This window comes from Balaenoptera acutorostrata, chromosome 15, assembly GCF_949987535.1.
Source record: "Balaenoptera acutorostrata chromosome 15, mBalAcu1.1, whole genome shotgun sequence".
NCBI lineage: Eukaryota > Metazoa > Chordata > Mammalia > Artiodactyla > Balaenopteridae > Balaenoptera > Balaenoptera acutorostrata.
The window spans coordinates 21160051-21175850 of record NC_080078.1 but is presented as its reverse complement, the minus strand read 5'-3'; the positions used below and the strand labels follow the sequence as shown (position 1 = coordinate 21175850).

General features: G+C 54.1%; 1 protein-coding gene across 2 annotated transcripts in view; it reads left to right on the top strand.

Moving 5' to 3' along the window:
• Nucleotides 1–15354, top strand: part of SCNN1B (sodium channel epithelial 1 subunit beta) — a 77105-nt gene extending 61751 nt beyond the window's left edge. For both annotated transcript variants that reach the window (XM_057530230.1, XM_007198285.2), the window contains exons 5-13: nucleotides 5818–5921; nucleotides 7727–7890; nucleotides 8184–8291; nucleotides 10722–10839; nucleotides 11903–11978; nucleotides 12071–12128; nucleotides 12822–12883; nucleotides 14163–14238; nucleotides 14511–15354. In XM_057530230.1, the coding sequence (XP_057386213.1) occupies nucleotides 5818–5921; nucleotides 7727–7890; nucleotides 8184–8291; nucleotides 10722–10839; nucleotides 11903–11978; nucleotides 12071–12128; nucleotides 12822–12883; nucleotides 14163–14238; nucleotides 14511–14891 (1147 nt within the window). In that variant the 3' untranslated portion in view covers nucleotides 14892–15354. The remainder of the gene's footprint in view (nucleotides 1–5817; nucleotides 5922–7726; nucleotides 7891–8183; nucleotides 8292–10721; nucleotides 10840–11902; nucleotides 11979–12070; nucleotides 12129–12821; nucleotides 12884–14162; nucleotides 14239–14510) is intronic.
• The last annotated feature ends 446 nt before the right edge of the window (nucleotides 15355–15800 follow it).

Here is a 15800-nt window from a genome sequence, read left to right as displayed (position 1 = left end):
TCCATCCAAGAGACCCCTGTCGGTTGCTGTCGGTTGTCACGTCTCCTTTGTCCATTCTGGCTGTGACACTTTCTCAGACTTCCTTGTTCTGGATGATTGTGACGGTTTCAGAGTACTGGTTGGGTGTTTTATAGAAAGCCCTTGATTTGGGTTTACACAGATAAGATGGATTTGGGGGAAGAAGACCACAGAGGTGAGGGGGCCCCTCATCACATAGTGTGTGGGGTACATGTTAGCCATTCGACACCACCCGTGATGTTGGCCTTCCTCCCTTGGTTCAGGTGCTGTGTGCTGGGCTTCTCCGCTCTAACGTAACCACTTTTCCCTGCCTGTGCTCTGTATCATGGAAGCACGTCTCTGAGTTCAGCCTGTACTCTGGGGGGTGGAGGTGACGGCAGGGGGAGAGGGACTAAACTGCACTTCTCCTGGAGAGGGGAACAGACACTATTTGGAATTCTTCTGTAAGGAAGATTTATGTCTTCTCCATTTGTTTATTTATTCAGTCTCTTAATTTATACCGATATGGACTCATGTATATTTGGGTTGTAATCCAATACCACACTATTTATTTTCTTACTCAAAATTTTCCATCTTTGGCCACTGAGAGCTCCTTTAGTTGTTGGCTCCTATGTCTCTTTGACATGTTCCCATCCCTTTATTTATTTTTTAAGTACTTCCTTACTTTCTGGCACAACAAGATGCCCCAGTCCTAGAATCAGCCAGTTCTCTGAGGAGCTCCAGTCCTTTTACTGGAGAATGGTATTTAGAAACCAAGATCTAGGCATCTATAAGTGTTACTGTTGTTGTTATTATTGCTTCAGGGATTGGCCAGCTAGTTTCTGCCCTTCCCCAAACCCTACTACACAGTACCACTGTTGTTATACTGCTTCCTGCTAGGATGCTCTGTTTCCCAGTCTTTTCTGGAGGCTTGCTGATCTCTGTCTATAGGCCTAGCCTCTGTTCCAGGGAAGGTTTTTGGAGGGAAACGCCTAGCTCTGGAGCCGGAGGTAGCCAGTGCTGGGAGCAGCCTCTCCAGGTAAAGAACATTATCAACAAGCAAATAGTTGGCAAGACTGAGAGTGCAACCCAGGACAGGAGGGGATCTGGCCGTGCCCTGAGCCGCCTCCTGCTCCTGAGCTCTAGATGACCAAGACAGCTCCTTGGGCACACACCGTATCCCCACAGCCCTGGGGTGGGGTCTCTCCTTCCAGAGCAGGGCCTGCCTGCAGCTGGTTTGCCCTGCTCCGTTCCTTCCCTGTGGCCACAGCCCTGATCCCACACAGGACAGAGACTCTGTAGTGCCCGCCCAAAGCTGTTTCTTCCCTCTGGGACTTCGCATGTGTCGTGCCCCTTGCCTGGGCTGCCCTTTCTCCTCCCCACCCCCCAGGCTCGGCTACCTCTTACTCATCCTTAAAGTCTCAGCTCAGGCCTCACCTCCTCCACGAAACCTTCCCTGACCCACTCCCTACCCCGACACCCACTCTCCCAGGCTTATCTCTGTTGATAGTCTTACCACATATTATAATTTATCCAACAAATATTTACTGAGTGTCTACCGAGTGCCAGGCTCTGAGGATGGGGGGTGAATTTGTTCAGTATTTCAGTGTGCTTGGCTTCCAACCCTCACGTCAGTCCCTTTGGGTGGGCGCTGTTGTTACCCCAATCTTACAGGTGGAGAAACGAGACACGGAGAGGTGAAGTAACTTCCCCCAAGCTCACCAGCTAGTAAGTGGCAGAGCCAGAATTCAAATTCAGGCAGGCTGGCTCCCAGGCCTGAGCTCTTAGCCTTTAAATTCTTTCTCCCTGCAAACAGACAGCTGCCCTCCCTGGGATTATGGTCTAAAGCAAGAGGCAGCTGATAAGCAAGCAGTTAAAGAAGATGAGTTCAGCTTCTGATGCATGCCAGCAGGGGAATAAGCAGGTGGAAATGGTCAAGTAACTGGGAAGTGACTTTGCGTAGGGAGGTCAGGGGACGGCTCCGAGCAGATGAAACCTGAAGGATGAGGAGAAACCAGCAATTTCTCCTCAGAAATTGCTGCTCAGAGAATATCCCAGGCCCAAGGAGCAGCGGGCCTTGAATTTGGAAACATCTTGGAGTGTCTCTGGAGTATAATGAACAAGGGGGGAGAAAGCCCGGTAGGGCGTTTGCATTTTATTCTGTGAGCAGCAAGGAGCTTCTGGAAGGTTCTAGCAGGGGCGTGCCGTGGGCTGATTCACAATTTGAACACTCGCCCTGACCACTGTGCAGGAGGAAGACTGTGAGGGAGCAGGAGTGGAGGCAGAGGCTCCAGCAGGAACTGGGGTGGGAGATGCCGGCGGCCGGGACCAGGGTGGGAGCCTTAGAGGTGGAGGAAGGCAGGTAGGCCAGAGATGCACTTTGGAAGGACAGAATTGCCATGACGCTGCTCCGTGGCGTCCCCCACGCTGTGAGCTTCGAGGGTAGGACTGTCTTGCCAGCCTCAGTGTCCCCAACGCAGTGTGCGCCTCAATAAATGTTGGGTGAAGAAATGCACTTTCTTCCTGATTTCCCTTTCACCGTGGGGGACACCAGAGCTCAGAGGTTGAGGAAGCAGCTCCCATGTGTCAGGCAGGGTCAGCTCCCAGATCGGATTTCACTGCCTGCCCTGGACCCACCTCATTCTGCTGGCACAGACGGTGAGACAAAAGACAGAGGAAATGGTTTCCTAATCTGAACACAGGGACAAAGAGCAGCTGACCTCATGGGGTTATTTTGATAATTAAAAGAGAAATCTTCAGCACGGGCCTGGCCCGTGAAAGTTGCTTAGTAAAAGTTGTGGAACAGAAAGCTTAGAAAGTACTGCATTTCAGGTGATATTTCTGCAGTACTTGATGCACTGAGCCCCATTCCTTCCTGCTTTTTAATAAAATAACAAAAACAGTATAAAAACATCCAAAGACATTTTAAATGCTATTTCCTATGAAGACTTGAGAACATACACATAGATAGAACAGGGTGTGATGAACTCACATGGACCTACCACCCAGATCCAACAAGCGTGATTCACATCCTGTCCTGTGCTGTATTTAAAGCAAATCCCAGACATCATATTCTTTCATCTATATAGTATTCAGAATGTATCTTAAAAGAGAAGACTTTTTTTAACAGAAGCACAATATCGTTATCCTACCTGAGAAAGAGATGAACAGTGATTCCTCAATACCATCAACTATCCAGTCGTGTTCACACTCGTCAATGTCGTACTTTTTTGTTTACTTGTTTGAATCAGGATCCAATTAAAGTCCACACATTGTGATTGTAACCAAGTCTTTGAAGTTTATTTTAATCTATAGGTTATCCCCCTTACCCTCTCTCACAATTTCTTTGTTGAAGAAACTGGAGTCTGGATTTTGCATATTGACTTTTTGTAGTGTCTTTGAACTGTTCCTCTGTCTCCAGTATTGGCTATAAATGGTAGAGACAGATGCTCGATCCTGTTCAAGGCTGGGTTTTGTTGTTGTTTTGTTTATTGGCAAGGCCACTTCCTGGACAGCCTGTGCTCTTCCATCAGGACACCCAGCATTGGTCACTACTGGTGCACATTGCCCAAAATCCCCAAAATCAGGGGTGCAAAATGATGATCCCCTAATTGTATCACTCCCTCTTCAATTATTAGCTGGATGAAACCAGAACTCTTTTATTTATTTATTTATTTATTTATTTATTTATTTATGGCTGTGTTGGGTCTTCGTTTCTGTGCGAGGGCTTTCTCCAGTTGCGGCAAGCGGGGGCCACTCTTCATCGCGGTGCGCGGGCCTCTCACTATCGCGGCCTCTCTTGTTGTGGAGCACAGGCTCCAGACGCGCAGGCTCAGTAATTGTGGCTCACGGGCCTAGTTGCTCCGTGGTATGTGGGATCCTCCCAGACCAGGGCTCGAACCCGTGTCCCCTGCATTGGCAGGCAGATTCTCAACCACTGCACCACCAGGGAAGCCCGAAACCAGAACTCTTAACAGCTATTTTACAAGGACAAAAAAAAAAGTCAGATGAAGGGAGCCATAGATTAAGAGATTTAAAAGGCATATCAACTAATCACATGTCAACGTCATTTGGATCCCAATTTAAACAAATAAATTGTAAAACCAGAATTGACCTCTGTGAGACAATATAAATTGAATGTTTAATAATATTAAGGAATTTTTGTTAGTTATGTTTAGCATGGTTTTTTAAGAGTTCTTGTAGAGATACATATAGAAATGTTTACAAATCAAACTATGATGTCTGAGATTTTCTTCAAAATAATATGGGAGGGAGAGTGGGGGCAGGTAGAGATGAAACATGACTGGCCGTAGGGGGTTGGTTTTTTTTGTTTGTTTGTTTTTATATTTATTTTTATTTTTGGCTGTGTTGGGTCTTCGTTGCTGCGTGCGGGCTTTCTCTAGTTGCGGCGAGCTGGCTTCTCATTGCGGTGGCTTCTCTTGTTCCAGAGCATGGGCTCTAGGTGTGCGGGCTTCAGTAGTTGTGGCACGTGGGCTCAGTAGTTGTGGCTCGTGGGCTCTAGAGCACAGGCTCAGTAGTTGTGGCACACGGGCTTAGTTGCTCCGTGGCATATGGGCTCTTCCTGGACCAGGGCTCTAACCCGTGTCCCCTGCATTGACAGGTGGATTCTTAACCACTGCACCACCAGGGAAGTCCCGTAGGGGATTGTTGAAGCTGGTGGTGGGCTTCATTCTCTCAACTTTTTACGTTTGAAAAGTTCCATATCAAAAAAAAATTAACCAAATTTTCTGAAACTACATTATACTGTCGCTTCTTCCGTGAGCATCTTTATGCAAACATTTTGTGTTGTTGCTGAATTATTTCCTTAGGAAACATTCTCATGACATAAGATAGGATCCTGGATAGGGCTCTTCACACCTCGTTGTGAAGTTCTCTCTTTCCTGGCCTCTGCTTGCACCCTCTCCTGATTCACAACCCTCCATCTCCGTCTACTTTCCTCTTTACCTGAGCTCCCGAGGTTCCCCGACAAGCCCACCTGTCTGGATTCTGCCAGCTCCTTGGAGCAAACACCTGGAGCTGCCCTCTCACTCTTATGATCTGTATTAGTTTCCTGTGGCCGCTGTAACAAATGACCACAAACTGGGTGGTTTAAAACAACGGAAATTTATTCTTTCACAGAGGAGGCTAGAAGTCGGCAGTCACGGTGTCAGCAGGACCAGGCTCTCTCCAGAGGCTGCAGGGGAGAATCCTTTCCTGCCCCTTCTAGCGTCTGGTGGGCCCAGGTGTTCCTTGACTTCTGTCTGTGTAACTCCAATCTCTGCCTCCATCTTCACGTGGCCTTCTCCTCTGTATCTGTGTCTCCTCTTCTGTCTCTTTAAGGACACTCGTGGTTGGATTTAGGGCCCACGTGGATAAAAGAGGCTGATCTCATCTCAAGATCCTGAATTATGTCTGCAAAGACCCCTTCTCCAAATAAGATCACACTCCCAGGTCCCTGGGGTTAGGACGTGGACATCTCTTTTTGGGGGTTACCGTTTAAATGACCACATGACTTACAAGGCCTTGTAGATGAGACAGATGAAAACATCAGATAAGCTTCTTTTTCATCACTCATGGCTAAGCCAGAGAGCCTAGTTCCACCCTTCCTCACCCTTCTTTCCCAAGGGAGTCTGGGAATCTCCTCTCTGGTGGGTGCATGGGTGCAGGTAAAGGGACAGAATGACCTATCGCTCACCGCTCCCTTCCTAAGCCTCTCTGAGCAGTAATCTACCAGCTCCCCTCTGCCACGAGCCCTGGGCAGGGGGGGCATCAGCTGGGGTGGGGTGGGCCCTGCTCTCTAGCTGATGGTGTTTCTTTCAGGAACTTCACACCCATCTTCCACCCGGATTATGGCAACTGTTACATCTTCAACTGGGGCATGAGGGAGAAGGCCCTCCCTTCAGCCAACCCCGGAGCTGAGTTTGGTAAGTCTTGGTTTGTCCTGGAGCCAGGGCCATGAGGATTTAAATCCTATCATGTGGAGCTGAAAGACCAAATTACCATCGGCCATTGAGGGGCAGGACCGAGGTTAGACGGAGGCCGGCACGCGGAGGGGCAGGCTCTACTGTGTGCACGGGGGCTGGGCCAGGTGCCTTCTCAGCCATCCCCCCACCCAACGCTCATAAATCCCTGGGGTAGCGACTGGTGTGCCCATTTTGCTGATGAGCAAAGCGAGGTAGCAGTAAGCTTAGTGGTCGAGAGCGCAGGCTTCTGTGACCGGGTGGAATCCCAGCTCCACCATTTATCCCCGGGTGATGCTGAGCTGAGACTTAACTTCTGGAAGCCCTTGTTTCCCCATATCGTACAGAGCAAAGCATATATATAGTATAGAACTCATCGAATCATCCTGGCCTAAGGCAGGTAGACCTCTGAGCACAGAGCAAGCAGCCTTGTCTCTAAGCCTGGCAAGTAGCAAATGCTCAATAAATGCAGATATTCTGAGAAGTTGTAAATAATTTGCCCACACTCACATAGTTAGCCTGGGGCAGAGCCCTTACTCTCAGCCTTGTTTCTGTGCAGTTCTTGAGAGACAGAGAGCAGGTGAAGTAGTAAACAGAAGGGAGGAAGAGGAAGTGGTTGATGGCAGAGGCTGCTCGTTTTGGGAGAAAGGCTGGCGGACTCAGCGTGTGCACCAGGCCTTGGGGAGCAAATCCTTCCTCCCCGCTCAGGTTCTGCCCTCCCCAGCCATCAGAGGGCAGGTGTCATTCAGCAACTGTCAGGGCTGCTGGTCAATAGGGGTGTGGGTGGGCTGCCTACCCTTCACCACCCCTGTGCCCTTGAAGACACTGGGCATCACAGAGGTGCTGGTCAACTCAGTCTATAGGAGAAGATGATTAAGATCAAGGAGCCTGGCTGCCTGTTTAGAAGCCCAGCAACCCTCCACGTCCTCACTGAGTGACCTATGACAACATCCCTTCTCCTCTATGAGCCTCAGTTTCCTCATCTGTAAAATGGGGACGATAATTGTACCTAACTCATACAAAAAAAGCACCAGTGGGATCATGTAAATAAAGCCCTTAGCCCAGCACTCAGCATGTAGCAAGTGCTCAATAAATGCTAGCCTTCTTGTCCTAACCACCTAGCCCGGTCCCATGGTGCATAAAATAATGGGTCTGGTCTCTACCTTCAAGAAGGCAACAGTGGAGTGGGGCAGGAAGACAGATAATAAAAGAAGAATCTCAAGAGTGAGAGAGGTACTTGGAAGGAAGGTTCCAGGGCTAGGAGAGCATATCACAGAGATCCTGAGACCCAGTCTAGGTAGTCAGGGAAGGCTTCTGAAGGATGTGACACTTGGGCTGAGATCTGAAGGAAGAGCAAGAGTTTCTAGGTGAAAGGTGAGTCTGGAGACAGCATTCCAGAGAGAAGGGAGAGCGTTACGAAGTCCCAGCAGCAGGAAGGAGCACGGCAGCAAAGGGAAGTGAGTGGAGAGAATGAGGACCTGTGTGATTGGAGGTAGGACCGCCTGTGCTGTGGCCCTAGGTCTACCTGCCCTGTGGAAGAGAGATCACGGGGGGTGGTACAGGGGGCAGAAGGAGCCCAGAGAGGAGACCATGGTCGCTCGGACTCGAATGGGGGCCTTAAAGAAGGCAAGAAGTCTGGATTTTCGTAAAGTGGAGCCAGCTTCCTGCACAGACCCTTGGCTGGAGGGGACTTGGACCAGTGGGTGGTGGGTGTCCCTTCAGCCTTGGGGAGCGAGCTCAGGCAGCCCTCGGCCCCATCTTCCCCTCAGGCCTGAAGCTGATCCTGGACATGGGTCAGGAAGACTACGTGCCCTTCCTCACGTCCACAGCCGGTGCCCGGCTGATGCTTCACGAGCAGATGTCGTACCCCTTCATCAAAGAAGAGGGCATCTTCGCCATGTCGGGGATGGAGACTTCCATCGGGGTGCTGGTGGTATGGCTGCAGCCCAAGGGCACCCCACCTGCCCAGCGCCCACCTCCCAGGGCCTGAGGGTAGGAGATCTGGGCCTCCCCAAGTCCTGGACCTCCTCACCTTCTGGCTGGAACCCCACCGGGCGGCCACGCTCTGGGGGAAGATGAGTGCCCCCCAACCCCTGGCGCCTGCTGGGGCATCGGCCCTCTATCCCCTCTCAACATCCCCTAGACCTGCATGCTAGATGGGAGGGAGGAACAGAGGGGGCTTCCTAGCGGTGACCAGGGGCCCCCCACAAACAACCTCTCACACAGGACAGGCTGGAGCGCAAGGGTGAGCCTTACAGCCAGTGCACCATGAACGGCTCCGACGTCCCCATCCGAAACCTCTACAGCGACTACAACACGACCTACTCCATCCAGGTGGGAAGTTGGTGCAGCCTCATGACCCTGGGGCCCCGTCCACGTCTACCTAGCCTGAGGCCTGAGGTCTCTGGGAAAGCTAATCCCAGCAAGGCTGACTCTGCTGGATCTTTGGGACCACAGGATGCCCTGGGGGTTACGGAGCCAGTCTAATCCTGGTTCTCACCAGGGCCCAGGGCTGGCCGCTTCTCCACCCTGCTTTGTAGGTGTGCCCTTGGGGTCTTGCTCTGGGGTCTCCCAAGAAGAAGCCTTGTGTGTGTTAAGGGTTTACATGAATTACATCATCATTTGATCCTTTCAATACCCCTACGAGGCAATAATATACTAACAATAATTACTAATTATTGTTAATGTATTATGCTATTAATAGCATTTATTATATATGCTATTTATTATAAGTATTACTATACTAATAACAGCAGGCTTCTGGAGTGCTAGGCAGGCACTGTTCCACGTGCTTCACATATATACATTAAATCATTTAACCCTCACAACAACCCTAAGATGTAGATACTACTATTAGGAATGAGGAAATTGGGGCTTACAGACCCCAGTCCAAATGCCTCACTGATGTACCTGAGAAGTCCCTCTTTGTATCTGGCCTCAATCCCCCTTGCTGCAGCTGGGGGCTTCCCCCTTATGCTGATCTCCAAGGTCAGCCCAGGAGGCCTGGCCTCTGACCTGGCCCCAGTGGAGAGGACACACTGAATCTTTGCAAAAGTGACCACTTGCTGACATTTTCTCTCCCAGCCCAGTCTGCCTTGGTGGATAAGGAAACTGAGGCATAACAAGGGCCAGGGCAGAGCAGTGCCTGGCTCCGTGTCTGAGGGCCCCAAGCAAGGTGTGGTTTTCCCGTTTGCCTTAGTCAGGGGACTCCACTCTCCCCCCTGCCCGCTGCCCGCCCACTCCATCCAGCTGACCCCAGGCACCCCGCACTCTGGCCCTCCTGTCTAGAGGGGCTTCTGCCTGCGATGGAGAGCTCAGGGAACCTTCCAAGCCTCTGGAGGGACAGATGGACAGACAAGACATCACAGGGAGGTGGGGAGCACAGAGGAGGAGGCCAGAGACATCAGGCCCCAGCCCTGGAGAGCTCATTCCAGAAAAACCTCAGTTCTTGCTTCGTCCAGTGCAGTCACCACTCTGGCCGGAGACCTTGGCAAAGCCCCAGGCCCTGGTCAGGTGCTCGGCCCGCCCAGGCCCCACCCTAGCCCAGCCTCAGCTGGGCCCTGGAGAGGACTCCCACCTTCCAGGTGAGACAGTGAGGTCTGGGCGAGTGTGAGACACTTGGCCAAAGTCAGGGCTCCCTTCTGACCCCACTGCCCCTGACCTCGCCCCAGACCCGCTCCTCCCGGCTGTGCCATTTCATCTGCCACCTCCCCCCGGCCACTTCCTCCCGCAGGGAGCCCACAGGTTTGCCAGGGAGAGCAGAGGAGAGGGTGCGTTAGCCTGGGAAGCAGCAGGCAGGAGAGCGGAAAAGAAGCTGTGGGCTCCTTGGCCAGGGTGGGAGCAGGGAGTCCTCCAGAGGCAGCACTTGGGAACCTGGGCAGCGAGAGACGTGAGGGATGGCTGCTTCCGTTCGCTGAGCGGCCCCTGGCAAGCCGACCTCCCCGCCTGAGCCGACGGGAGCGACAGGAGTAAACTGAGGCTCGGAGGCTACGGGCTGGCCCGGGACACATAGCTCGTTTCTGAGTGGAATGACCTGAAAACCCAGTATGAGTAGATTCATCTCATCCAGCCCGGGGCCGGGGTGGGGGGAGGGGAGGGCTGAGTCCACTCTCCCCCTCCCCCATCCCCAGCCAGGGGACATTCCGTAGAAGGTCACTTCCTCTTCCATCCACTCTGAGCGCTCACATCACACTTCTCGCCTTCCCTGAGTGTTTCTCCCCAGGAAGAAGGAGCACAAGCCAAGCCTGCCTGTCTCCCCTTCTGGGTCCTTCCATGTAAAGGGCTCAGAAGCCTGCTGGCAGCCTTGTGACAAGAGCTATCTAAGAGTTAGCTTTTCTTTTTTTTTTTGGCCACACGCAGATCTTAGTTCGCTGACCAGGGATCAAACCCGTGCCCCCTGCAGTAGAAGCACAGCGTCCTAACCACTGGACCGCCAGGGAAGTCCCTAAGAGTCAGCTTTAGTGTTGGAACAAGCCACCCCTCCCCATGTCCTCCGTGGGGCCCCAACTCTGAAAGGTGGCAGGGGCCATCCTCAGAGAGCTGGCGTCTGGCCTGAGTCCCTCTGTGGGGGCCAGGGACAGGGGAGGACCACCACGCCCCAACTTGGCGGCAGCTTGGCCACCGCTTCTGCGTGGGAGGGGCCCTTCCCCCCGCTTCCCCAGCCCCCTTGGCCTGGGCAGCAAGCTCTCCGGGCCCCCTTCCCCCGGGGCTGGGGTGGGGACATCACTGTCAAGTCTGCATTCTCTGCTCCTTCTCCACCCCCAGGCCTGTATTCGCTCTTGCTTCCAAGACCACATGATCCGTAACTGCAGCTGCGGCCACTACCTGTACCCGCTGCCCCGCGGAGAGAAATACTGCAACAACCAGGAGTTCCCAGACTGGGGTGAGTGGGCAGCCCCCGCCAGCTGGGCCACCGCCCCCGAAGGCCCTGACCACAAGGGAGGTCAGAGCTCCATGCCCTCAGTCCCCGTCCTCTCGGACCACAGCCCCTCTCACCGCTCCCCCTACTCTTTGACTCCGTTAAGCGTACACTTGAAACATGTATGTTCGGGAGAGGATTTGTCCTTGAGACCTGAAGCCACAGGAGGAGGAGTCCCTGCTGGGCTCACACTGAGCTGGGATCCAGGCTTGGAGTCCAAACACCGATGGATGTTGTCAGCAGCGAAGAGCATCCCACCACCTCTTTTTTTTTTTAACCTTTTATTTATTTATTTTATTTTTTGGCTGCATCGGGTCTTAGTTGCGGCACACGGGATCTTTCGTTGCAGCATGTGGGCTCTTCGTTGCGTCGCGCGGGCTTCTCTCTAGCTGTGGCGTGCGGGTTTTCTCTTCTCTAGTTGTGGCACGTGGGCTCCAGAACGCATGGGCTCTGTAGTTTGTGGCACATGGGCTCTCTAGTTGAGGCGCAGGGCTCAGTAGTTGTGGCTCATGGGCTTAGTTGCCCTGTGGCAGGTAGGATCTTAGTTCCCTGACCAGCGATCGAACCAGCATCCCCTGCATTGGAAGGCGGATTCTTTACCACTGGACCACCAGGGAAGTCCCCTACCACCTCTTAAAACTAACAAAATGTGTGGACAAGAGGGGAAAACCTTACCCCTTCCAACCACCCATCCCTTCCCACATGACCCCATCACCCCAGCCCACCGGCCAGGATCAGGGGTGACAAGTGGAGGGAAAGCTGCTCTGATGCTGCTGAGCTGGGGCTGGGGTGTCTGGGGAGAGGATCCCCCAGGCCAGGCTGGGGTGAAGTGGCTGGCGACGGGGCAGGTTGGGGGTGGACGTAGGTGATTATCCATGACCAGGGGAGTTCGGATTGAGATATAACTCCCCCCACTCAACCTAACCACAGGCCTTAGGTGGCCCAGGGCCAGGAGGGCAGAGGGCAGCCAGAGGCTCAAAGCACAAAACCCCGCTCAAAGTCTCTCTCCCCACCCCCTACCGCTCAGCCTATTGCTACTCGGCCCTGCGCATGAGCCTGGCGCAGAGGGAGACCTGCATCGATGTCTGTAAGGAGTCCTGCAAGTGAGTCCTGCCTGGAGGCTCGGGTGGGCGGCGGGGCGGGCTGTGGACGGTGGGGCGGGCGGGGACGGTGACAGGCACCTTCTCTCTTCCAGTGACACTCAGTACAAGATGACCATCTCCATGGCCGTCTGGCCTTCTGAGGCCTCTGAGGTGAGTCAGGGGGGCGGCCAAGCTCCTGGCTGCCCGTCTCTGGGTGGGAGGCAGGTCTGGGCAGAGGTCTGTGGGCCGTTTGGAACTTTACAGAGGGGGCTCCTCCCTCCTTGCCCTCCCTCCCCGCTTACTTCCACCCATGTCCCCCAAGCACTGTGCTGGGGACACGGCAGTAAGCGAGACACACAGTCCTTTGACCTTACGGAGCGTACTTTCTACCTGGAGAGACAGACAATATACCGAAATAAGATCATTTCAAATGGCTGTGTAGGGTAGACCAGATGATGAGAGGGTAACTGGGGGAAAAGGCCTTAGACAGGGTAGTCAGGGAAGACCTCCCTAGAAAGGTGACATTTGAGTTAAAACTGGAGGATGGGGCTGAGCCAGGCTGGGCAGGTCTGGGGAGGATCTGGGCAGAGGGAACAGCAGGTGCAAGGGCCAGAGGTGGGGAAGAGCTGGCACAGGGAGGCCGGGCCTGTGGGGGAGAGCCTAGAGACCCGGGTGCCTTCTCCCCAGAACAGCAGCCACAGCGTGCACTGTCACACCCTCCCCGTCCTCCCTGTGCCAACACATGGTCCCCGGGGGCTTCAAGAAGATACAGGGCTGTGGTCTGCCTCCACAGGTAGCAGGGCCCGTGATTGGGAGGGGATGCTGCAAGGCACCATTGTTTTCAGCTGCCTTTTTGGGTTCCAGGACTGGATTTTCCATGTGTTGTCTCAGGAGCGGGACCAAAGCACCAATATCACCTTGAACAGGTGAGCTCAGAGTCTGGACAGGCCAGGGAAGGCAGAAAAGAGGAGGAACCAGAGCCTCAGGGGAGGGGCTTGGGCATAGAGCAGCTACTCAGATACCTTCTCACGCTGGTCAGATTCAGAAGCAAGCCTAGAGGAGGAGCACTGGGGCTGAGAGAGAGGCCAGCCGGGGGTGGGGGGGGGCTCAGAGCCTACCGCTTCCTAAAGGACAGCGTGTTCTTCCACCTGTCACCTGTTCATCCAGCCATCCACCCCTCCAGTCCTTCATCCTTGTACCCATCCACCCATCCACCCACCTGTCCATCATCCATCCTTCCAGTCTTCTACCCATCCATCTCTCCACTCACACATCCATCCATCCATCCATCCCTTCATTGTCCATCCTTCCATTCTTCCACTCATCCATCCACCCATCTGTCCATCATCCATCCTTCCAGTCTTCTACCCATCCATCTCTCCACTCACACATCCATCCATCCATCCATCCCTCCATTGTCCATCCTTCCATTCTTCCACTCATCCATCCACCCACCCACCCTCCATCCATTCAACCATTGTTCCATCCATTCAACATAAACATGCATTGAGCACAAGAAAGACAGAAGGTTCAGTCTATCAGGAAGTTCGAGTCTAGAGGACAGAGGTATGCGAACAGGGCTTATGATGATGGGAGCATGCCCAGGACCCTTCCCGTGGGAATCCCAGCAGGGAAGGAGGCTCCTTCTTCCTGAGAGATAAGGGAGGTCTGTATAGGGAGGTGACACTTGAGCTAATCCTCCAAGGAGGAGTAGTAACGGTTCAGACAAATAAGAGGAGGCAGCAATGTCCCGGCAGAAGCTTGGAGGTGTGAGAGAGCATCGCCTTTCTGAGGACCATCCGGTGTAAGGGAGAAGCCCACTCGGCCACCCTGCCCTGCCTCAGGTCCCCTGACAGAGAGCCAAGGCTGAGGACTCTATGTCAAGCCTACTGTACATGGGCTGGGAGCGGGAGGGGGGAGCCCAGAGCTGATCCTCAGGACTGTCTCAGGCCCCAGGGTCCTTTGGAGAGCTGGTTCAGAAAGGGGCACACAGGACGGGTGCTGGGCAGTGGTGCCTTTTGTGGCCCCAAGGCCTAGAGGGGCCCTTCCTGGCTCTTGTTTGGACCTGACCACTGCTGGGAGTGGCATGTGAGAAGCTCGAGCCAGAGGAGGGCTGGGGGGCCCTTGCTGCCTTTCGCGCGCACGCGCGTGTGTGTGTGTGTGTCTTGGGGAGAGGGCACCAGCTCCCTTTGCTGCCTCCTGCAGGAAGGGAATTATCAAGCTCAACATCTACTTCCAAGAATACAACTATCGCACCATTGAGGAGTCAGCAGCCAATAACGTGAGTTTGGGGGCTCCTGGCACCTCAGCCCTGCCTGCAGTCCCTCCACCTGGCACCCTGAGAGTGGGGAGGGTCCTGAGCCCAACAGAGGAATGAGGAAGGTCCCTGAAGCCGTGTCAAATTACTTCCCTGGGCTGAGACGGTCACCCTTTCCCCCTTCCCGGCCAACAACCCACCTCACAGGAACCCGTGAGGCTGGGCTTGAGGCAGGAATCTGTGGCCCGACCAGCCCCCCTTCCCCGGCCAGGCCCTCAGTCCCCTGCTCCCCACAGATCGTCTGGCTGCTCTCAAATCTGGGAGGACAGTTTGGCTTCTGGATGGGGGGCTCGGTGCTGTGCCTCATCGAGTTCGGGGAGATCATCATCGACTTCGTGTGGATCACCATCATCAGGCTGGTGGCCCTCGCCAAGAGCCTGCGGCAGAGGCGGGCCCAGGCCTGCTACGATGGCCCGCCGCCCACCGTGGCTGAGCTGGTGGAGGCCCACACCAACTTCGGCTTCCAGCCTGACACGGCCACACACGGCCCCGATGCTGGGCCCCACCCCCATGAGCAGACCCCGCCCATCCCAGGCACCCCACCCCCCAACTACGACTCCTTGCGTCTGCAGCCACTGGACGTCATCGAGTCTGACAATGAGGGCGATGCCATCTAGACCCTGCCCATCCCGGGCAGCCCAGGAATTCGGACCTGAGCCGTGGAGACCGTTGCCCAAGGCTGCATTTTATGATGCCCTCTCCACAGGCCTGGGACGGTAGGTGGCCAAGGCCAGAGTCCAGGTCCCTCTACAGAGAGCCAGCAGCTCCTGGCCAGTCCCAGGCCGAGGGCTCCGTGGAGTAACGGTGCTGGTACGGACGTGGGAATTGTGTTCCTGCCCGCACCCTCCAAGCTGACCCAATCCTTGGCCTGGGATGCCCCCAGCCAGGCTCCAAGACCCGAAGCATCCTCCCCTGGAGGCAGGCCACTTCCCTCCCAGGGCCGCTCACCGTCTGCCCCAGAGATGAACAGGCAGCACGCCTGTGACCTTGTGAATGGGTTTAGTGAGGGCAGCTTTGGTGGACAGCAGGCATCAGAGGCCCTGCCAGGTGGCACATGTTTTGTTCTGGAAAATAAAAGTAGAAAACACGGAGTCTAGCTTTGTTCTTTGTCTGGGCAGCCAGAGTGCCCTGATGCATCTCTGGGGGGTGGTAGGGCGTCCATAACAACTTGAGAGCAGAGGCCTGGCCAAAGAAAGGTCCAAGCTGGTGATTTTTAAAGTTTCTTTCAAGTTGTCCCTGAAACAGTGGCTTTATACCTTTTTCAGTGTCGTCCAACTTATTTCTTTGGGTTGCAAGAATCAAGAGAGAGAGAAAGAGAGGTAAGATGGGAGAAATACTCATAACTGGCTTAAGCAAAAGCATCTCCAGCAGCTCAAGTGATGTCTGTTCTCTCTGCCTTCCCAGGCAGGCTGTCCTTACATTACAGCAGCAAAGGGCCATCTGCAACTCCAAACTCAGCTAGGAGAGAGCACCTCTTTCCCAGTTGTCACAGCAAGTTCCCAGGCAGACTCTCACTGGTCACTGAG